The sequence below is a fragment of the Grus americana genome, chromosome 24 (assembly GCF_028858705.1).
Source record: "Grus americana isolate bGruAme1 chromosome 24, bGruAme1.mat, whole genome shotgun sequence".
Lineage (NCBI taxonomy): Eukaryota > Metazoa > Chordata > Aves > Gruiformes > Gruidae > Grus > Grus americana.
The window spans coordinates 4,250,036-4,274,680 of NC_072875.1; the positions used below are offsets into that span (position 1 = coordinate 4,250,036).

The following is a 24,645-nucleotide window of genomic DNA, read 5'->3' on the forward strand; positions in this document are numbered from 1 at the left end:
CACAACATCCAGCTGCAGCAGTGAGAGGTACTGGTATACCATTGCTATCGCTGCCATCAAGTAATCCCTGTTTAAAAGTCAGGCACGTGACTGTACATGTACACGCGGGCGGTTATCTGGCTTTGAGTGTACCAAGAGCTCTAAGAGGAAATGACCTGACTTACTGACTCTTGACATAGGTGGGAGATGTTCAGCTCTCTCGTCTTCCTCATTTATGCGCTGCCATCGGTAGGAGATGGGTGCAGTGCCAGAGACAGAACGGCACTGCAAGGACAGTTCCTTTCCTTCCAACAGCTCCCCTTCTAGCCAGCATTTGGGCTTGGAAGGTTTTTCTAGAGGAAATAGGAGACAGGTCATTTTCTTGATGGAAAACACTTTCTTTGGCAAAGTACATGATTTAAGCAGCTTCCAAGAGCTGCCTTCTCTGGAATGCATTAAGGAATTACACCAGTGATGTTTGTTTGGGGCCTTTAGCTGCAACTGTGTGCAACTTCATAGCCTAAGTGGAGCTAGCTGACTCAGACATAGAAATGACACATTATAATACTCTGGGGCAGTTTGCCTCCTAGATACTTGCATCAGTAGAGCCATATCGCTGCATTCCTCTTCTAGGTACTATTTAAAGAACATCCTTTCCCTCCCCCTACTTCTCCATTTCTTCCTTCTCCCCACAGCATCTGGCAGGCCACAGCACTTCTTTCGTGGGATGAGAGTGTATGTGCCAAAAGCCAGCCAATAAACTGAAATCAGGGAAGAGAAATGCTAACCCCGGCAGCTTATTTGTCACCTCTACGAACTTGGATCAGTTTGGGGTCCTGGGACATGAACCTAGAGTCCTCAGCAGGAGATCTGGACAGGGTGATTGCCAGCTAAGCTAGAATATCAGTCTAGTTTGTATGATGAGATCATAGAGATAATTTGGAAATAACAGTTCATATGATTTTGCAGGTGATCATACTTACCTCAAAACAGTTCTTTAGGCTCTTCCTGTCTCCTGTCCTTTGCCAAAAAAAAAAAACCGCAAAGGCAGATATGGAGTTGGACAGTGAAACCTGATCGTGAGATGTCTTTGTATTTATACCCTGCTGAAATAAATCTCTCTCCAGGAAATGAGTCTAGCGATTTTTTTTTCTTTGGAAGAACAATAAAATGACCTTACCTACAACCTTCAGGGTGATGCGAGCCCATTCATACTGCCCAGCATTTTTAACCTTACATATGTACTTCCCTGCATCGCTGGACTGCAGGGATATGATTTGTAAGGATGCATCTCCAGCAAGGAAGTTGGATGTGAAGGAAACACGCCCTTTCTGTTCCTCATTCAGGTCATCATAAACACGGCCTCCAGAGTAAGTGATCACCTGAGGAGCAAAGATAAGGCACTGATCAGCCACTTATAATTTTACTTTCACATGGAACAACACATCAAAGCGTTTTCAGGAACTGCAGACTAAGGTTCTGCATGGTTAGGTGACTTGCCAAGGGTCACACAGGAAGGCTGTGGCAGAGTGGAAAAGTAAACCTGGATTTCAAGTCTAAGACTGATACATAAACAGTATTTATGCTAGAAACTTATACTGGAGCATTTATACTAGTGTCAAAATAGACATCAGTTTATACCATAACATACAGAAGCAGTCTTTAATTTTGTCTAGTTTTGGCTAGCTAATTTAAGTTACTGCAGACCTGATTTTTATAAGTACTGAACTACTGCAGTTTTTCCTGAAACCAAGGTTTCAAAAACAGCCTACAAAATCCAAGGTTGTTTTTGAAAACCTGAAGGGCAACTCTGAAGTTTATCCAATGACGACTGATTACCTAACAGCATTAGTTTAAAGAAAGCTCGATTGTAACACAACCTGTTCTGATACAGCATGCATGAATATCGAATAACTTTTAAATGTTAGAAATCTCTACGTAAGTCAGCTGTATTTCCTAAACACCACTTACTTCATCAGAATAACTTGCAAAGATCATCACAGAAGTCTCTTTAAATCAATGGCTGCTGCTGATATCAACACAGAAATAAGACAATTTTCTCAGCAGATGCTAATCATGGGTGAACCTACCGCTTTTTGTACCGTTTCAGAAATGTGCAGCAGCCACTCGATATCCAGGCTCCCTTGCTCCAGGAGGCCCAGGCGGTGGTGACAGGGCAAAGTCACGTTTTCTTCAGCCACTCTCTTAAATTCAGTCTGAGCCTCGGACAGCCAAAGAGAACAGGAAGCTGAAAGACAGATGCCAGTGGTCAGAGGCCAGAATTAAGGATGCATCTCTGCACTGACAAGTGTTGCTAGCTTAGGTTTCACTGGATCCTTCTTCATTTCCTTCACAGCATGAAAGAAAACCCAACAGCTTGGCTTCCTGGACGGACTGCAGCTGATTAAATAGGCCATCTATACATACACAGGCAGTTAGTTTCACACTAATATTTAAGCATGAAGAACAGATGGTTTCACACTCCAGACCTGTCAATACTGAAGTCGCAAGCACATCCTCTGTGGACTCAAAATTTCAGCTAACCTCCTCGGTTTTGCCTTCACTTTTTATTACCTTAATTCCTAAGCAGTATTTCCACCCAGAAGACTTTCAGAGCCTTCCTGTGTCAGTCTGACAAGGCTCGGAGTCTTTTCCCTAGCACTGGATGATGTTCGTTGCACACATTTCAGCACTGGAAATAAGAGGCCAGCCTGGGAACAACAGGGTTAACCTTAAGAAAGGCACGGTACAAGTAGGCTAGCAAAGTGTCTTTGTATAGCAACATCAAAAAAAAAAAAAAAGCTAAGTTGTCAAAACCGGTTTGTCAGGCTTTTTTAGTAAAAAATAAAGACATTGCAAAGCTGAACCACTAGAGGGAAGCAGAGCCCGTTAAATGTTAGCCAGTAAACGCCAAAACGCATGTTAACTCCCTCAAAACTTGGACCAGGAGACAGTGCGCTGCAGAAAAATATGATATTCAAGCAGCACTGGGTTAGTCACTGTGAAACTCGCACTTTCTTTCCGAGTTTCTTTCTAGAACACACCCCTGCTAAAACTGAACAAAATCGGGGTGGATTCTTGGCTTTGCCCACCTCCAACTTTTGGTAACACATGGACTTGCCACGATAAGTTCAAACTCAATTAAAACTGACCCAAAATATCAGAGGTATGGAAAGTTATGGGCCTTTAGGTCAGGGACCCCTGAGTTCTGCTATGACACCAAGTAAAAACATTTCTGACCAAGTTTCTATGGGGATTTCTGGGGCACAAATGCCATCTGCCTTTTGTGTATGAATCTTCAGAGTCTAGTTAGATTGTTCTTAGGTTTTGCTGTGCACAAAGAAAGCCTAAAAGCATTTTTTTAACCTGTGAAACGAGGGGAGATGAAATATCTTGCTTCTTGGACCAATTATTGTGAAACTGATGAAAACTGTGAGAGTTGGCAGCAGTGGGAAGTTACATGTGTGATGGAACGCACAATCCTGTGATTACAAAGCAAGATTACTGACAAGAGCATAAGCAGCTCTAGTTACATAGGCTAAATTTGTTCCTATACTTGTATTTAAGCAGTGCGACATTTTCCTTTCCTTTACCTTTAAGTTAAAAAACAAAAAACCCAACAACAACAAGAAAAAAAAAAAACCAGGAAAAATGACATCAACCATGACACTTCCTCAGCTTTTTCTGTGTCTTCAGGACCAACTCTGGTTTTAGAAAATTCGTTCTGTTCCTGCTCTCATTCTCAGATCTGCCTCCGAGTTGGGAGCATGACCATCCCTCAGCTCCTGAGCTTCTGATATTTAATCAATACTTGCCAAGCACTTCTAAAAGATAGCATCTATGATGTGCATGCATGTATATAAAACACCTAGAATTTTAAGACAGGTAGAGTCTTGCAAAGGATTAAGCTCTCTTCCCCTACATGAATCTCTGCATGAATCGATGAGAGTCAAAGTTCCTTTTCCGCCACGTTAGCTGCTTTCTTTAAAGGGAAAATAATGCAGTTTATCACCGGATTCACTAGTCTCAAAGCTCCATCTGCCAAATACAATTATACATTCTGCCCAAGATGAACGCCTGCTTTCTCCTACAGCCCACATTGCTGCGGGCTGCCTTCATTAACACGGTGACACTCGCTAGATGACTGATCAATAAGTTTAATTTAAGCACCACAATAGTGAGCATTCACATGACATTTGCAACATTTTCAAAGTCCTGTGCCAGCAGAGCACTGAGGTTTTGTGCACACCTCACAGGGTATATTCTGCATTTTAAAATGTAGTTTGACATTAAAAGCCTTGATCAGGATTATAAATCACCCTTTAGGGGAGTATAACAAACATTATTTTCATTCCTCTCTGGCTTAGACAGACTGTTTTTAGGAGAGCTCATGCCATGGTCCATTCTTGTTGCCCCCAGCAAACATGCTCTGGATTTGAGAAAGAGCCCTGTACCTATAAGCTCATCTTGTAAATAGGAGTGCAATCGGGAGACATCCAGTGAGAGAATGACTGCCAATTTCTAAAGCGCCCTTTATCTTTTCTATGGTACCTGCAATCAGAGCTGATTCGGAGCTGATTCACTACTGAACTGATAACCAGATTATCACTCACATTGCATACTTTTCCATGACATGTTTTTCTAATTTAAAAAAAAAAAAAAAGAAAAATTATCCCTTTAGTCCGTATTAGTTCTCTAATAACGCCCACAAACTCAGAAGGAAGTCTTAAGTTTTGCAGGCTTTCTAGACAAAACCCTCACTTGATTTTCTTTCCACTCATCTATACCTGTACAAAGTCAAAAGGAAGCTCAAAACACAGCTTCATTAAAGTACCCAGCATAGGGTGCCAGTTATTATAAATTACTATTAAATTTATAAATTATTATAAATTATCATAAATTACCCACGCAAAATCCAGAGAGAGCTCACTGTGAGGAAACATCTTGCCTTTCAATAGTTTGGGTAGGGTCTCACTGTGATGAAATGGAAATTTACCTTTAGATATGTGCTAGAATTTACAGCGTATGTCTCGGAAAGAAAAAGGAACTAGAGAACATATCCAGGCCCCCTCTAAGTTATTTTAAGCGTTTTATTATTCAACAAAGAATAAAAGCCCTCTGAAGTTCTCTTGTATTTGTGTAGATGAGACCAGGTCAAAGAAATGAGATTTTGCTCACAGTGCTTTTACCATTTATTCCGCCCCCCCCGTTTCAGTTTCATTTAAATGAGTACTAACGGAGAGCGCCTGCTTACAGACAACCCCTTACAGCAGCAAACACCTCCGTATACTGGCCAGGACACACATCGACTGCTTTGCAGCAGCACTCCTGGCTCCTTTCCCCCTCACAGAGCTTCGCAGCCACACGAGGGCAGAGCCTACTCAGAGTAACGCCTCAAGGACTGGCTCCAGCAGACAATAGATTAAGACAATAGACGATTTTCCCAGAAGTCTGATCCAAGAGTCTCGCTCAGTAATGCCACATATATGCAGGCTCCACAGTTCTTAACCAAAAAACCCTCTTCCCCTTCCACATCCTGTGTGTGGCTCTCTACGCTACAAAGGGCAATTGGGGAATTACATCTTTCAGCTTTACTCAGGCCTTACTCAGCCTGTGTGTCCCATGACTTCAGAGGGAGGGTGGTTTGTTTTTCCTGCAGAGCAGGAACCCTAAGCTTATTGCGACTGCAGCATTTTGAAAGCATTGGCCGTGGGCCTGAAAAAAAACATTGGGTGCAGCTGCCAGGCTTGCTGACGCACCACAGGCAATGCAATGTTCTGTACTTGGGGGGGGGGGGGAGACCACTAATGTTTAAATGTTTGCTCTATTGTTCAGAGGACAATAACTCACCCAACACCCTGCAGACAAGGGAGGAAAAAATATGGTCTTTCATCCCTCACTGATTTTTTTTTTAAGTAAAGAAATACAGAGCAACAAATATTTTAAACAATACCATAGCTAGCACACCTGAACAGACAGCACCCAAACAGCACGAGCACAGATTTACCAGGGGAAGGGCGCAGATTGGGCCAGGGCACAGAGGGATGTTCAGCTCTAGCAATAACAGCCCATTCTGCCTTGCATGCACAGCAGGTTTTAAAGGGGGGCGGGGGGGGGGAGATTAAAAAAAGAATTGTGGACAATATCCTGCATCTTTCTCATACAAAGATGTCAGTCAAAGTATTTCCCAGAACTCATTTCAACATTTTTAAAGGACTACTGATTTTGAATGTATAGAATAAGAGGGTTTGAATTTCAGAAAAGTCTGCCCTTTGAAATAGATGTAGAGGGAAGAAACCATCTCCTGTGCGGTGCAGCAAGTGCTGAGCAAATTTTGTATTTGGCCTTATCAGATTATGACCATCCAAAGCAGATGGATGGATCCTTAACATGATCACACATGCTTTCATATACATGCTATTATGAAGCTCAGTTTATTTTCATGCCCATCCAATAACAAGTATACGTATGTATACCAACATCATCAAATATACATAAACATACAAGCAGAATCAAAGTAAAAATAAATGTTTTGCTGACATTTTTATTTGTAGGCAAATTCATGTACTAAAAGCTAAAGAGCTTCCAGATTTAAATCTTTCATTAGGTTCAGAAGGTTTGAATTAGGGAGCAATGAGACATATAGATTATACTTCTTAAAAAGTAATGAGTTGTGCTATATCACTTAACTGCTGGAATTATGAGGAACAGCCTAGAAAAGATTCAGATAATTGAGATACAAGAAATCCATAATGATGCTTTGTAAACTTGGCCCAAACCATACCTACACCAAGTTCATTTAAAATGTGAATATTCAAAATGGGTCTTGAAAAGTTTCAGTTGCTCCAGGAATATCCAAAGTTTATTCTTCAGCTACACTTTTTATAATTTATTTTGGCTTTTTTATCAAGGATGATGTTTGCAACAGACTATTCCAAACCACTGATGTCCAAGGAGGAGTAGAAATGCAACCTGTGATTCTCCTGCAACTTGAGACATCCTATACTAGCACCAGAGGGAATCAACTCAGGAAGCAAGTGACTCAAATCTGCTGCTGAGGAGAACACTTTCTTCAATACAGCAAAAGCAGGAATTCAAACAGTATCTACACACACAGTTTATAGCGCTGTCTGGGCAATTTCCATTTCACCTGTGATAGGTGTTCTATCTGCTTTTGTTCATTAATATCAAAATGTTTCCTTGATGAAAGCATAACCGGAACAGTGAATGGCCACTCGTTGTCAAGGCACATCACATCCTTTCTGAAAGAACAGCCCCCTACAGAAAAGTTCTCAAGGTAACCAATAATTTTGTGGTCTGATTTTGAGTCCTTCACATAGTCAGATACTCCTAAAAATAACTATTTTCACATTTGTGAGATTCCACTATCTGAAAATGGCATCCTTCTGAGAAGGAAGTTTTGGTCCTGTAGTTCTCCAACTAACACACATTCTTCTCAAAATCCAGGTGGGCTGTTGGGGGAGAAAAACCTCAGTGCATCCGACAGTCCCATGCTACAGCTGGTCTCAGCTAGACCTGCGGGCTGAACTGCTTGTATAAGCACTTCATTTTAGTTAAAATAATGATCCAAATTAGCAAAAACTTTCTACTTCAACAGTTTAAATTAGCCCATAGAGAATATCCACAGAATTATTGAGGCTTGTAGTGTTCCTCTAGCTGAATAATCCTGCACATTTGACTTGTTGTCCTAAAAACATTTATCTCACTCAAGAAAGTATTTGAAAACAGAGTATCTGTCTAAATTAGATATAAACAAGAATAATATGTTTGAGAATTAAGAAACAAAAAAACCCAAGACAGCCTGCCATGTTGCAACTTTGAACCACTCCTTCCTGCAGGGAATTTAAGACATTTCACATCTGTTAGAGTTTGATCTTGCTATAGTCTTGCAGGAAATGATTTACCAAGCTTCTTCATGGAAAAGCAAAAGCCTGCCTCCCACTCTGTCCAGTGGTAATGAGCAAAACCAAGCATTCTGCAATAAGCACATTTAGAATTCTTCATGCTTAAATAGGAGGCTGACAACTACTTTTATGGCCAAAGAATTACATCCTGAGTAAATCTTTCAGAGATGCTTGAGTGACTTGGAAGCTCAGATCAGCTAAGTGCTAAAGACACTACAGACACTAGTTCTACTGTTAAGTATTTAGGGCTCAGTAGGCCTTAAAATTAAGCTCTTTATTGAGAAACCGAACATTTTCCCCCCACCATTACTGTTCAGTAATGATGACAGACCCATGCATATTATAGCTTTTATCTCCCCTTTGAGCCTTTTCCCCAGTTTCTGCTGTAGATAAACCAAGACAGTGGATAGCTATGTTGGTTTGTTCCAGAGCTGTAAGGAGAACCCACAAGGTCAACACTCCCTGCTCACCCTCAGACCACACTAGCCCTAACAGTTAGTTACCCTGACAGCATTTTAGGCCAAAATAAATATAAAATGGTGTCTTCTTACAGACTGCTATTTTGCATTCTTTGCAAAAGGGAGGAGGAACTGGGGGCAGCCGAAGTCTCCTAAGGATAATTAACTCAGCCAAGGCTGTGCTCTGGGACATCTGCTTTCTGTATTCCTTGGCTGGCAGAGACATAAAGGCCAAAGGTCGCCTTCTCCCGAGAGCTCAAGTGCTCCAAGCGACCAGGACCTGGCCCCCAGTGCATGCTGCCTGCAGCCCGCTCCCCTTCGCCTCCCTTTGATTTCAGGAATTTGGTTGTGAAGCAAAAGCATTTCAAATAAGAAAAATGTGAGCTAACAGTCAGCTCCCGCAGGAACAGGCTGGCTGTGTTAAAATAAAGAGGTCAGCCTATCCCCATCCATATCCACATAGCATTGCAGAGGTTCTCTAATTGGAACCACATGTGCTTGGGGCTGAGGTTGGAAGAGGCTGTTGAAACAGAAAGCAAAGGGGAAGTATCCTGCACATTGCTGAGTTTCCAAGTGGTGACGTGAAACATTTGGAATTGAAACTGCCGAGGAGCTAGGAAGGCCCAAGGAGAATGAAAAAAGCAACATTTCACAAAGCAAAGCCTCCGATTTTTTAAGGTTTGCAACAACCAAAGCAAGAGTGCAGGACAGGGCTAGAATTTGATGGGCGACACACAGGCTCCTACCAACAGAAATATCACCAGCCGCAGAAGCGTGGGCAGGAGTTGGCCACCAATCCTTCCCTGGGCAGCCTTGGATGAGCCAGGGAAGTGCTCTGTGGGATGGCTGTTACCAACATAGTGGCAGTGCACACGATGCGTGTCTAAATGCACTATATCTTCACACTGCCCAAGGACCAAATGAGATAGTTCACCCAGTGCAGGTCTAGGTCTCATGAACAGCCCCAGCAGCAAGGATACAATATTCCCTGAGGAACACTCACAGTTTCTCTAGCTAAGACAGATGAAAGAACTGATCCTGCAGTACCCAACAGCCACACACGATCCAAGGATCTTACCTATGCATCCCCAGAATCAAGAGGTAAAACTCTGTCCCTGAAAATGCCAACAGGAAGTTTGCTTTCAGCACCAACACGCAACTGAATCCAAAGCCTGGAGAGACTTTGAAATATTGGAAAAAACACTGAAGCTTTCCATTAGCTGAGGACCTTCACAGGCAGCCAGCAGCTATATATGTACCATGGCTGTCCTTTTTCTCAATGCATTTTAAAAATCAAGTGCAAGTAGGAGATTCTGGGTTTACATCCCTGGAGACCAGAGAACAGAAGACAAGGCATCAGAACAGTATCTTCCTATTTAATAGTTCAAAGAGTGTTTGTACAGGGGAATGTGTGAAGTCCCTTAGCCTTTAGTCCAGGCAATTTTATCAGTAAAATGGTCCAGGTGTCTTCTGTTTACAGTAACACAGCTCAGCTAAGCCTTTCAGTAATGCAGCTGGTGATTTCAAGCTGCATGGACTAGATCTGTACAGAAAGCTTGTCAGTACATATCACAGATTCCTTGGGGGCTGAAGCACCTATGGCTGTCTGATATTCCCTTTCTCCGCAAGAATCTCTGGGCTGCTTTGCGTACCTTACAAAGCTTTGTATTGAGGAAAGCAAGAGAACAAGATATTCCACCCCTAAATATCAGAAATTTCACTCCTTTTGCCTGGTTTCAAATGAGGCTTGAAAATATAAGAAAGATGTTTTCAGTAATAATTTCTAGGGTGTCTTCTGAGAAGCATGCATAGGCCCCAGTCTTCCAGTGAACCTATTGTTGCTGTCAGTTCATGGACATAAAAATGAAGGCACACAGAAATGAAGTTATCTGCCCAAGGCAGACACCAAGCAGAATCCAGAATACAAACCAGAAGAGACAGCAACAAAACTGTTTTCAAAATAGTATTTGTCCATCAGATCTTTCCTCACAGATTTCAAAATCCAAGGAGTAGGTTGCATCAGCTGAGGTAACTCTGAAAATCAGGGAGAGAAGAGACTTGAGAGGTTGATAAAGATTCCCAATAAAATCATTCTTGTACTGAGGATTCCCTCTCCTTTTTTTTCCTTAGCATCTGTGTAAGATGTTAACCAGAAAGCACTGAACTGATTGGTGCTTTTCTGATGCTTCTTGTCATAGAAATTCAACTTGTTTTAAGCTTGCCAAAAAAGGTATCAAGAAACCCAGAAGGTACTCACAAGTAAACTGCATGCCTTTCTGCATCTTTCTCTTGCAGAGGTTTTCAACAAAGTTTGATGTGGTTTTAAGGTACAGGCTTCAGTCCCTGTTCAGCACATCCATGTTACCTCGGTGAGATGTTCAGCTGCATACTCATAATTGCACATAACATGGTATGACATCTCACTTATCCACTACAAGCACTACTAATATGATACAAAATGAATGCCTAATGTATTAGCACTCTGTCACTTTTCATATTCTCGTATTCAGTCAATCTCAAATCCTCAGCTACAGCCTACCCTAGGGCAGAAAATGAACAGCAGCAGCAGCTCCTCCCCATCACCCCCATAAGTCTTGTGAAAGAGATACATTAAACTCTGCAGCACTTCTGGGATGAATACAAGGTGCAGTCTTCTGCTCTGAGCACAGGACCAGGACCAACAGCAGCTGAACTCGGTAAGAGTTACCTTACAGATACTGTCTACCCAGCTGGCTGCAGCCGCTCCTTCTCACCAATGCTACAGTAGTTAGGATCAATTACTTTGTATTTACTGAACCCATCAGAGGTTAGAAAATTAAAAGAAACTTCATCCTCTTAATCCTCATCCTTGCACTGGCTTCAGTATGAACCAGAAGGAAGAAAAAAGGAGGATCAGGTTCTTAATTATCTTATCACTACGATTCAACTCCCTCCCTGCATCTTTCCTAGAGTTTGGCACTACAGCGTACCAGCTGCAAGCAGACTCTGAGAACAGATACATCTTTTCTCTCGTTTTTTCCACTGTTACCAGGAGTTATGGCATCTGGACACGTACACTAAGGTCTCAGATGAGTAGAGGCGGAGCTCAGTAAATCCCACTTTCTGAATCAGAGCTCCAAATTGAGCAAGTGGGGATTACTGAGGAATGCAAACCAAAGTGTAAGTGCTGGAAGAGATGCCCATCAACTGCATTTTAGGAAGCTGGCATCACACAGACAGTTCACAATCTCTACACACCGAGTATTAACTCACATTGTACTGAAGAAAGCCTGATCTTGCGTTTAGCAAGGCCCTGTGCTCAAAAGGATGCCAAGGTTCTTCCCAGTAATACTTAAAAACCAAAGACTAGACTGAATACTATACTCGTGAGAACTGCATTGACTTTAAGAGACAAGCATAATTTGGAAAGCATTCTCCCTTCAGAGAGATAGCTATTTTAACTGACAGCAACACTGCACAGCTGCTGCAAGTGATTCTGAAGTTAAGAGGAGGACTGAAAAGTCAGACACAGGAAATAAGGAAATGTTATTTAACACAAAATACAAAGTATGATAGATTCCTGCATATATATATATATTTTTTTTTTTTTCAGTGACTGTCAGGAGCACCGATGAACCTAAGGCATTCTCATGCACTGACAATAGCCAGAGACAGCGAAGTCTGGGGAAGACAATTCCACTACCCATAGGAGTGCAGCATGTGAGCCGAGGGCCAAGTTCCGACTCCTGGATCCATTCCACTAGAGAACAGCCTACAATCCTAAAAAGGACATGACTATACAATAAAGTTACATTAATCAAGTTGGTTAAGCACAGCAGCAAGGCTGCAACTTCAGAAACAACATAAGAAAAATGAATTACTCAATTTTTTTGCTTCTGTGAAAGTTTTGGAACGCTTAAGAACATGTGGAAAAGCATACTGCTTACCGGTTTTCAACTGTCTACTTATTTACTTATAAACCTGTGCCTTTTTTTTAATCTTAGTGTAGATTTATCAAAACCTTAGTCTTATTTTAAAAGTCCAAAGCATAAATTAAGTTACCACGTAAGATGCTTGGAAAAGGCATAAGGACTAAAACAGAAAGCAGATCCATTTCACTTCCCTCAAATAGAAGCATATTCAAAGTACTGACTTTTTAAATCCAATTTTAACTGGCTTTCAAACATGCAGGTGGAAAGACTAAAACAAAGCTTTGGTATTACTTGAGCTAAATAAAACCTGCAAACTGTTGGGGGGACAACAGGGAAGGATACTATTCCAGAGTTAAACAGCTCAGAATCCATCAGAGCTGAATCACACCGAACTAAATTTCTAATGGTCATATCAAACAAATTGCCTCTGCAATAGGAATAAGATTGGTAGGGAAGCAGATTTTCTTCTCTGCTCACCATAGGCCCCCAATGCCAGCAGCTGAAATGTGTGTTACATATATTTTGCATGTTTGCAAATACCAAGGGCTCTGCAAAGCAACAAAATCTGCAAAAGCCTAGGGCCATGGCTAGGGGAAACCCTGAATGAGAACATGCAAGCATCATGCCTGCCAAATATTCCTGTGACCTTTGCTCAAAAGAGCAATCTAGTTCTCCTCTGGCACATGTGCCTTTCCTAAAGTGAGGGATGCCCCAAGTAAGAGTGCAGAGGCAGAGCCCTTTGTAAAAACAGGCACCGGGTATCAGCCTTCTGAGAGCAAAAAAAGCCCTGTCTGAGAGCTACAGTACATCATCGAGCTCTGGTGAGCAAGCACAATGTTTCCGAGATGCTGAACAGGAAGAAGGGTTTGGAGGGGGGCAGAGGGTAAAACCAGGATTCAGGCAACAGTTGAACAAATCTGCTAATTGGATGTGAAAAGGTCAGGCATCTTATCAAGAAACATACTGTAAAGGTCAGGTGAAGTATACAGAAGTAAGCCTAGGAGGAATGGGCAGCACACATGACCAGTTCCACCACTGGGATTCCAAATTTCCACCCTCCTTTTCAGTTTATCTAAGAGGTCTGACCAACTTAAAAGCATGGCTGAAGTTTTCCTGCGTTCTTATTGAGACTGAGGTCGCTACCACAACTTGACATTTCCTCAACATCAAGAAGTGTTGCTATCAACAGCCCTGACTTATCATAAAGCAGATGTTGTTGAAGAAATAATGTGGAGTGTTGGAGAAAAGGCTAGTCTTTGAGAACAAAAAAATAGACTATACTACATTATTCCTATCTTGTAAATTGTATTTTGGATTTTGTCATGATCAATGTGCAAGCACCATCTTTCAGAGCCACTTTTAAAATGGCTGTTGAGGACAACGGTATCTATTGCATCTACTGTAAACTCCTGATATCTCCGTTTCATCAGAACGGCTTTAGACCCACAGAATAGCGGGGGTCAGAAGGGACCTCCAGAGACAATCTAGTCCAATGCCCTGCTCCAAGCAGACACTCCAGTCGCTTAATCATCTTTGTGGCCCTTAGCTGGCCTCATTCCAGTATATTTGTCTCATACTGGGCACCTCAAAACCAGGCACAGTACTTCATGTATGATCTCACCAGTGCTAAGTAGAGATGAAGGATCACCTCCCTTGACCTGCTACCTACACTCTTCCCAATGCAGCCCAGGATGCTGCTGGCCTTTGCCACAAGGGCACATTGCTGGCTTGAACTCACCACGTCGTCCCGCAGAACCCCAGGTATTTTTATCAGCAAAGGGAAAAGGATAAGCTACAGGATACAAGGACTCCAGAGCTAGTGCAGGAAAACAGGTGTTCCATGGAAACAAGGATCCCAGTGCATCTGTACAGTCTGACAAGCAGTGATGGAGAAAAAATTTCTACTGAATGATTTGGGAGACTTGGCAGTGGGGAGCTCTCAGGAAATTCATCTAAGCTTCCTGGTAGGAAAGCTCAAGCTAGAAAAGAACCTCAAGCCCTGATGCAGAAGTAAGGTTTCCTGGACAAGCTGCAGCTTTTCTGCACCTCACTTCTGTCCTTTCCAATTTATGTAAGAAAACCTGCGTGCCTCAGGGATGCATATGTAAAGCTTACAGAGGGAACAACAAAACTATAGAGAAATCAGAGCCAGACTTCTCAGAGGTGCACAATGAGTGGATGAGAGACAAGTTCTGAAAAGGGGAAATCCAGTCAGAGATTAGGAAAAAATTCACTATAAGAACAGTCAACCACTAGAACAGGGGCTCACAGATTGTCGAATCAGCATCCTTGGAGCTATTCAAAACTGGACTGGCTGCAATCCTGAGCAGCCTGACATCAGCTGACCCTGCTTTGAGCCAGAGACCTCCAGAAATCCCTTCCAATTTATATTCTGTGACAAGTCTTCAGCAGGTCCAGGAGAGACCCATGAGACTCAAGGTCTGCTCCCTAAGCCTGAGGTCTTCCTGCTTCGCTGCAACTTCTAGACTGCCCAGAAAAAAAGCATACAACGCTCCTCTCCCACTGCTTTCGCTACAGAGAAGTTCTGAAGTGCCACAGTTTGGTTTCGGCCATGACACAAACTGTGTACACAGCTGCTAGATCAGGGTGGTGGGGTCTTCAATGATTAAGTCTGTTGTAATGTCTGGCAGCCATCTGTCAGCCACATTTACAGTAAACCCCAGCTCTCCTAGCATGTGTGGTCTGCAGGCATAACTGAGCACAACTGATGAATTCACTCTTTTTTTACCGCTGACAGTATCTGTGAGCAGGTCATAGCTGTCCAGTTTCACTCCAGTACTAGCTTTTTTTATTTTGCTCTCCACATAATGGAAAAAAACAAGCAGTTGTAACTGATCAGATCATCACCTGATACTGTTTCTTGATTGTCTGAACTTGCAAGTGAAGACATATCTATTTAACATTTGGTTTTCCCAATATGTACTTGGGCAATACTGAAATTTATTTTAAATGCCAGAAAAACAACTAAATCATTAACTGACCACACAAAGTGGCACAAAGGGGTAAAGCAAATGTGCCAAGGTAAAACCTTAATACTTGCACAGTACATTATCTAGCAGTGCCCCAATCTGGGGAATTGGGAAGTTTGTTGGGAGGCACCCTCTCTGCAAAAGTCACAAAATACACTTTGCTGCAAATTGAAATCAACTTTTAATATTATTGCTATTCAGTGTTCCAATGGGTTAATTTTGTCTTCAAAAATTCCCCATGTTCTTGAGCCAGAATTGCCATAAAGCACCACCAAAATATTTGGCTAGTCTCTGCAGTACTCACAGGGTTTTGCTGGTTTGGCTTCTCTAGGAAAATCCATTTTCTTTAATAGGAGCTGACACAGCTTCTCCCTCCCTGCTTTAAGAACGCATTTTCAGTCAGAAAGACAACTAGATAAAAACACTGTCTGTCTAAACCAAGCACTCTGGTCTTTCTCTGTCTCCCCAAGCTGCTCTTCACCCTCATACCCTTCACTGAAGGCATGCACAGCTGCAGGTCTTCAGCACCTCTGCAAATCAGCCATCAAAAAAATCTCAACTGTAACTTGTTTGTACTTTACCTTGTACATCCAGAAATTGTGGATACTCAAGCCTATCTATTATTCCTCAGGGACGTGGATATCAGAGAAATAGAAAAGCATAAAGAAAATTAAATAGTATATTCAATAAAGTCTATCACTTATTTGTTTTAAACCTCACGGGCTTCATCCAGTGGCAGACAATTAACTAGTTTCATGTTGGATGAGCAAAAACATCCTTAACATTACCTGCCCCCACTGGTGCCCCAGTGTGGCCTATGCACATTGTACAATTAAAAGGACAGAATCACAACTCTCCCATTGACACTCCCATGCCAAGATATCAGTGTTCTTTTCACAGCCCCATAGCGAAGCTCCTACATATCATTGTTTTCAGTTTGCAGAGAAAAAGCAGATATCGAAAGCTCAATTTGCCCATGGATAAGTAGGGACACAAGACGACTGACCAAGGTCACAAGGAATCAGTGGCAGAGTTGAGAATAAGATCTGCAATTCACAAGGTCCATCCAAAACAAACACCACACTGGAAACACCTCTCAACTGGCTGCTTGCAGAAGGCAGGAGTGTCTCAGTGTCCCTAACCACCAGGCCAAGCTTTGACTCTGGCTAAATTAACTTACAGAGCAGTCTTTTTGCTTCTTATGAAAGTTAAGTTACATTGAATCTCATGCAAGTTACCACTCAGTGCCAAGAAGAGGCCATGGAAAAAGGCCATATGCTGACTTTCACAGACTGGCACCCTATACAGACCACAGTAGGAAAGGAGGAAAAAAAAAAATCAGCTCACATCAGCTCATTACTTCTAGTTTCCAAATAGGACAGAAAGTGAAGCCAGCACAGAGCTCAAGCTGCAAGGAGGTACCTGGCTTCTCGCCCAATACATCAGTTCATTTTTCTGAGGCCCCTTCAAGCTTCACATTGCTAAAAAAGGAAGTTGAAAAACATTATACTGGAAACAAGAAATGCTGCATCTCTCCCTCTCGCTCCTTGCCTGGAGGGAACATCTCTAGGCACCCTAAGGAAGATTATGCTGCTATGATTTCACCTGATTCTTGCTTCACAAAGAAAGCATAGGAATAGTGACCAGCCATCAGCCATTCCTACCACTCATCATTTTCCTGGCCGCTGCTAAAGAACTTGGCTGTAAAAATACAGGTGTCAGGTTATGCCACATCCCCTCCAGCTCTTTGAGAAACTCCAGATCCTGAAGAAAAACACTGTTAGTTTCTTTCACACTTAGTGCTGGTACCACATGAGCAGAACTGGCAACTGACAGTGTCTCCTTCTGAACCTTGCACAATTGTTACAAAACCTGAATATTTTCCTATTATTACTAAAAACGACAACAACAAAAAAATCCCCATTCACACTGCAAGAGCCTGCTTTTCTTGCAAGGCTCCATCTGCCTGGGACTGCCACAGCACAGGGAACAGACTCTCCAGAAGTCCTCCATCAGCTCTGCTGCAAACACCCCAGTGGTCCCTTTCGTCCTCAACCCTACATTGCAGATTAGGAAACCAATGTCACCAGTACTGTATTGATTTTGAGAATCTGACACTAGTTCACTAGACGGAAAATAGAACAGCCCTTTCACCCCAAGCTACTAAGCAGTGAATTCCAAGAAAACCCCTTCTCTTTCCCAAACCAGTGTCACCTCCCTGCGCAGGGTTTTGGGACCAGCGGGTAGGGAAGGCAGTTACGTAACTGCTGCAGGAACCGAGGGGGAGAACGAATGTCAAAACTTGCTAAAACACGAACCCGGGAGCCTCGCGGATTCAGTCTCTAACATCCATCAAACATGATTAATTTTAATGTCACAACATTTTAATGTCAATTACTTTTAATGTCACTGCTTCTTATTTACAAGTGCAACCACATTTTAGAGCTGATAAGAGATTCCCCCAAAGAACTTTTAAGATCAAATAAATAAACAATCAAAAATAAATGCGACAAACACAAGCAGCAGCCTGGTGCCTCCCTCCCCGCCATTGTAAGGCTCTTGATGTGGTGAATGTGACTATTTCAAAGGCCAAGGCAGTTGAGAAACAGAGCATCTGAGGCTTTCATGTTTAGGGCCAAATTACTACTTAGTAAAAATTTGCTTCTACTCCTGTTCTTCTGACTACATCATTTGGCTAATTGAAGATGTGTGTTAGACACGTGGCTTGATATTGTTTACATTAGGCTAAGTCCTCAGATAAGGATATATTTTGTTTAGATGCTGCACAGAGTAGAGAACAACAAAAACTTGATTCTGGGTATCTTAAAATTCGTGTATAAAAGAAGAGACATCAGGCACGTTGAGACTGATGAGGAAACTCAGAAGAGGACTTGAGACTTCAAATCTTTAGGTTATCAAGTGGTTGAGGGAAAAACTGAACAGCTGAAGATTTTTTGCAAAGCAACAGGGATGTTAATAATTTCAAAGCCATTCAAATGCTGCAAATTGAAAAGCCTGTACTTTGATTCAGATTTCTCTGGTTTTATATACTCCTTGGCAGAGACTGAGAAGCAGCAGATAGATGGGAAAAGAAACACCACAGAACATATACAAAAAGAGGAACAATGAAAGAACATACTTTAATATATGCATAGTACTTATTGCCTGCTACTCTGGAAAGCAATTAAAGCACCCTCCTCTTGATGCAACATTCAAATAGCTGCTGCATATCCAGAAAGTCAATTGTTTTTAAAGATTTGATTCAGGCTGAAAACTTGTGGGTATAAACAACAGGAAAAATTGATATGCAAACTTCTGCTAAGCATTTTTTTTTTTTAAACAGCTGGAGAGGCTGACAAAGCCTCAAAGCCCATGGGGTTTCTCAAAACAACAGAAGAAGCCTTGTACATATCTTTAGAATAAATTATAAGACTGAGGATAAGTTGGGCCTCTATGCTAATATGAAACTTAGATGGATAAAAAAATATAAACAAACTAAAGAAAACAAAGAAACAGGAGAGCAACTCAGACACATGCATGGTCTATTTTAGAGTCTAAGAACTGACTTGCTTCACTCATTATTGATACACACTTGTCTACCCACATTTGCACTTGCCACCTCACTTAATGGTCATACATTATGCAGCTCTGTGGAACTACTGCAGTTTTACTTCAGAATGCATATTTTAAGGCCATAACAGTTCAATGGGACATGTTAAGTGCATAGTTCCACCAACGTTACCAAATTAAGTCTCAATCGATAATACAATTGTAAGAACGAAATGCAACATTTATTAATAGATTTTCAAAGCCAGAAGAGACACATTTTGATCATCCAAGTTTTCAGTACAGCAGAGACCACAGACCATCACATCACCATGATGTTTGTGGTTTGAGAGCTTGCGGTTGTATTAGCATCTCTTTCCTACTTGTTCCACTGATAGTCTGCTTCAGTGGCACAAACTCCCTGATAATTCCTTGAATCTTCACTTCTATCCTGAATTTGTCAAGGTTCAGCTTCTAGCTGCCAGCACTTAAAGACCCTTGTATTCTAGATTACAGAGCTCTCTGAGAACAGTTACCTAATAAAGATAGCAGAGGCCGCCCTGATCTTGGGCTCCATTCGGGAAGGGGGAGGTTTAGTGTGAACCAGCCCTAGCTGTCAGTTCATGTTAGGATCCAGGGCTCATTCAGAACTGAGAGTGGGAGTTTAATTTTCTCCCTCTCTTCAGGGAACCAATCACAGCACCCTGTCTCTTGATCTGGGCAAAGCGTGTCTCATGTCATCCTTGTGTCTGTTCGCCTGGACACATTGGTGCTCATCAAAACCACATTTAGTATAAAGGTTAATCAGGTAAAACATGAGAGGTACCAAGAGATGCCAGACACCACATTCTTATAGAGCTTTGTATATATCTGACAGCAAGCATAGCCCAGAGTCATCTCCCAGTCTTAAACAGTTCACATTCCTTCCTTGAGCTAAACTCTGCTTGGCTGCATTGTTTCAACAAGCTGAAAAGCAGCCTTGTGCCAGGGGTTTACTGCAGGGACCTTTACCCTGACCCAGACTAAGCAAAACTCTCCAGGCACAAGCTCCTCGACAAAGAGCCACATTCCAATTACACGTTTCTTTTGTCCTGAACCAGCCGGAGAAAAAGAGCATGGCTGTGAGGGTACAGGGAGATCTGGAAGGCCAGCTCTTCAGAAAACCACCTGAGGCTACATCAAACTCCACAAAGCCAAAGCTCAAACTCCTCAACAGGTTCCCCAGCCTATTTGTGTCAACTCCTCTATCAATCTGAGAAATTATCCAGCCTGTCTTCTCTATTACAGCTAACTCAGATTCACTGAAGTTCAGCAGTTCACACCTATATACTCAGCCAGTGTCCATGCCTTTTATTTATACTCATATATTGGCCGTGAAACATGTTTTCCAATAAAATCTCAGTAAGCTCACACTGAAACACACTTCAGGCAAGTTGCCTCCATAGACTGGTTCGCTCTTTTCCATGGCAAGCTGGGTACATCATGCCAAGGATGTGTATATGCTAAATAGCATCCCAGTTTTTATTCTGTGCACATAGAACTTCTGCCATGCACTTAAAATCCATTAGAAGACACACCTGCAGTCACAGTGGGCTTGTAATATAACAGTATACCTGCAGGACCAGTAAAGACTTCCACCTTTCCCTTCTGGAAAGGTCTAGTCCCACAGGGCAGAGACTACTGTTTCTGAAACTGGCATCATTAATGGCTATTCACCCTCGGTGAGAAGACTTGATGGTAAGCAGCTACTACTGCAATATGACAGACTGGCAAATACAGAAGACCCATTTTTCTCTGGAATGCACATTAAGAAATGGAGCATCCAGTTACTAGAAAATAGATTCAAAGTGCTTAACTTCTATTCAGGAAGACATTAGCTATTTAGAAGGCTCAATCACAAGTTGGTTTATTTAAAGTATACAAACACATAATTCTCCTTAACTGCCTAATATTTAGCAATAAGTTTCTCATATAAGCATGACTCCACATACTGTCAGTTGTGGGTTTTCTTCGGCCTCGACCTGATACTGGACTATTTTGGAGTGAAACATTTACATAAACTGTTAGTCTCATCTGGTCCAGTAGTTCCTAGCTCCTTATTTCCATGTTTGCTCTCAGGCAGGAGTCTGACTCACTGGCTGAATCCATGTAAGAAGTGAAATACTTATTGCAGAGTTTCCAAGGCATCTGTTTGATGCAATTGTGACAGCTCACAGAACTGAATCAAGGGTGTTAATAACTGTAACAAACCTATGGGCCACAGTAGGAAGTACGGCTAAATGAGTACATTGGCCATTTGCTGACTATAAGTGTCAGGAAAAATCTGGCCAGGGAAGAATTCCTTTTTTACCTTGTTCTGTATTCTTTCCCTCAGACCAGCTCCCTAATAACAACTGGAAACAAGCTAAGTGGGTATCCTAACCCTTACTGTACCTCTTATTCTGTAACACATGCTTATTAGATGCTGGCATTCTGTCCAAGACACATTTTTAATGTGTGACTCTTGCACTGACAATTAACATGCCTATTTGCTCTTTGGTTGCTGTATCTGAAGTGACAGGAAATACACCCCTCATTTCCCTGTTTCAAGCCTGAGTTTACCCTCCCAGCCTCTGCCTCCGGGATTTCTTCAGTCCAGCAAGCTCAGCAAATGGAAAAGTTACAACAGCTTCGTAACACTGAAAATAGTTTATTATGTTTGCATAGTAGAGAAGGGAAAAGAAATCAAATGGCTCCATACTGTAGATAACAGCAGTTCATCAGCTCCAGACCACACAAGTCTCTGCATCTGGCCCTCATTAACATCTACAAACAAAACTAAAGAATTTGTCTGCTAGGCAATGGGTCTCATTTGACATTTATGCAGAATAAGCCAAGTAAGATGTGCCCACTTGTAGGGTCCCAATTGATCCTCAAGGATTATTTGGGATGATTATAGGTACCGGGATGATTGGAGCAGGCATCACAGGGTATCCCGAGTAAGATTTACAGTCTGGTTTGTGATGAGGCCAATTCCCTTGATCAGCCAGCTGCTTCTGGCATCCTTCAGGATAGAAACTGCTGTTTGGGGGGAATGGTGCAAGGGGAGGGGCATTGTCATGGGTTTGCTCAGAAATGTTTTATTCAGGCTGTTTATCCTCAAAAGAACATTTTCCTTTTAGATTAAATTATCTGGATTCTGTTTATTCTAAACACAGGAGACAGGACTCAAGCATTTCCTCTTTTAGGAAGTATGGCTGAGTGTATTTCCTACAAAATTTATAAAGAATTGAAGTAAGGACTTGTATGGCCCTAAGATTTCAAACTCTTCTTCCCTAAATGCTGAAAGAGCTGGCACTGTCAGAGCAGTTACATCCTAGCAGCATGAAATACAGACAGCTATAAGCTCTTTGGAAAGGGAAGGCTGATAAAAAACAATCAAACTATTCACCAATACCGCACATTGTTTTGTGTGAGGATCATAAACCACATTATATTATGAGACATTTCCCTTTTTACAGATGGGGAAACCAAGGCTGCAAAGAGACTTGTAAAGCCACCTACTGGGATTACAGCTGAGATGAGACAAGTTAATGAACAACAGATCTGAACCTTAACAGTGAAAAGCTTTCATTCCAATAAGACTACAGAGTCACCACTGGAATGGAAGCAAAAAAACAGATTCCTGCCTTCCCATCTCTTCTCCTTACAAATCTGACTCCTTCTATAAAGATACTGCCAAGTTTTATATGCCATTTCCCATGTATTAGCCACGCTGTACTTGCTACAGGAAGTCACCGTCTCCACCTGAAGCACAAGGTAAGTATCTTGCTCAATCTTCCAGGAGACTTGAAAGCCAGATAATGAACAGAGCTCCTCTGCCCATAAGACCAACCTGTCTCAACATTCATAGCACAGCTCAGGACTGATGCAAGTCTAATGTTCCAGTATCTTTAATGTCACAGCTGGCTAAGACATCTTCCCTGGCATCTATTCTGAATGTTCATATATTATGTACTACTTTCTTCTGGATTGGAAGGGGATGTAGAGAATGTATGAACAGTGACTGCTATTTAAAATGTCTGCAGAAATAACACTTCTCTGCTACATCATCTTCCCTGTCCACATAGCATGAATCTAACTGATGGTAGGTGCTTATAAGCATGCATAATCATTACCTGCTCGATTACTGCTGTTATAATGCATGGTTGGCAATAAGTGCTGCCCATTGTAGGGCTCCACCAGCTCCCTGTATAGGGGAAATCATGTTTTGTTTTTAATTCTGCATCATAATCAGGCCCTAATTTCATGCATATTGGCTCAGGATATTTTTCCCTTCTTTTACATTGTCAGTCTGCTTGCCACATCCTTGCTGAAGGGGATTCCTCACTAAGTCCTTCTCTTGGTAGGGCAGGATGGCCTCTTTTGGTTGAGGATTATAGGCTCTGACAGTGCTGACACAGAAAAATAAAACCCCAGAATGATTTAAAACAATGAGCAGGGTTGTTCCCTCAAGACCAGGAACATCCAGCTACTACTGTCCTTTCCTCCTATAACTCAGACTAAACATGGCTACTTACAAACCTTCTCCAGAGAAAGCAAGTCACAGACCCTTTGATAGCCTCCACCCCATTATGCTGCACTCTTCATTTGCTGACAAGATTAAACATTATTAGTAACAAGGAGACCACAGTCTCCTGTCCATGAACTAAAGCATTTATGGCCCAATGTCCCAACAGAAATGATACTAACTAGGACACTAAGGCATGAAGGGATGAAAAGACTTGTACATACTCAATAAAAGCCAAGAATGTCACAAAGCTCCTAAATCCAAGGCAATTAGATCACACTGCCAGGCAGATCCATACCAAAAGGGTGCTAGAAGACATCTTTTCAAGAAGAGAGTATTGAGTGAGCTCAGTTCAGATCTACTCCACACAGATGCTTTAGAAAAAACAGAATTTGTTTAATTTTAGTGGATTTTTTCCATTCTGCTTATACAAGATCATTAAAAAAATGAAGAAGCATTTAAATCAGCAGTAAGGATGGAAAAACAGTGCCAATTAATCCCTGAATAAGCTCCTCCCTTGTAGGAACAGGAAATTAATTTCCCTTCCAAGAGCTAAAGACGTTCCTGCACCAGATTCACTACATCAGGTGCTTTTAGCATAGAGGTTTTTCCACCCCACTGCTATGACACTGCCAGAATCTGGAGATTTATAGCAAACATCCCAGATCCCATCAAAGGCTTATGAGCCCAAAACCACAAAAGAAGATATGTACGAGCTTCAGCATACTCAAAGCATGTCTCATTGGAATGAAGGATGCCACCAGCTATTGAAGTTGCTGTTTTTCTGGGAAGGCTAGGTTTTCCATGCACATGGTTGCAGAAGAGGAAATACCAAGAGGACAACCCTGAGGACAGGGACCAAAAGGAAAGCTGTAACCAGAAAAAAAGCATGCTCCACACATGGTTTTGCACCACATACATTGGGAGAGGCTGCAACTCTGCTCTGTAAGTAGGGTAGACAGGCAGAGCAGTACAGGAAGGGGCAAGGTTCTTACATATGTCATATGCTATTGTGAAGTGAGAAAAAGTATTTGCATTCAAAGGATTCTCCTCCGGGAAGGCAGCCATTGTCAAAATAAAGGACATGGCTCTGCCCAGCACAGCCTCCTTTAAGCTACAATTTTAAAGTATACAGAAAGTGCCCAGGATTGCTGTTTCAGCAGTAGCAAACCACTTAAACAATTGGGATTTTTACTGTTCACTTAACATATTTCAGAGCTGGGGTAGAGTGTACCCTAAACCAGTATTACATTCTATAAAACTAAGCATGCATGAATTATCAGTGCA

At 41.9% G+C, this 24,645-nt stretch overlaps 1 protein-coding gene across 1 annotated transcript in view; it reads right to left on the reverse strand.

The window, feature by feature from the left end:
* Window positions 1-24,645, reverse strand: part of CLMP (CXADR like membrane protein) — a 43,948-nt gene that overhangs the window by 7,176 nt on the left and 12,127 nt on the right. The window contains exons 2-4 of the mRNA XM_054803178.1: window positions 2,070-2,227; window positions 1,160-1,361; window positions 165-332 (exon numbers count right to left, since the gene is read on the reverse strand). Coding sequence (XP_054659153.1) covers window positions 165-332; window positions 1,160-1,361; window positions 2,070-2,227 — 528 coding nt within the window. The remainder of the gene's footprint in view (window positions 1-164; window positions 333-1,159; window positions 1,362-2,069; window positions 2,228-24,645) is intronic.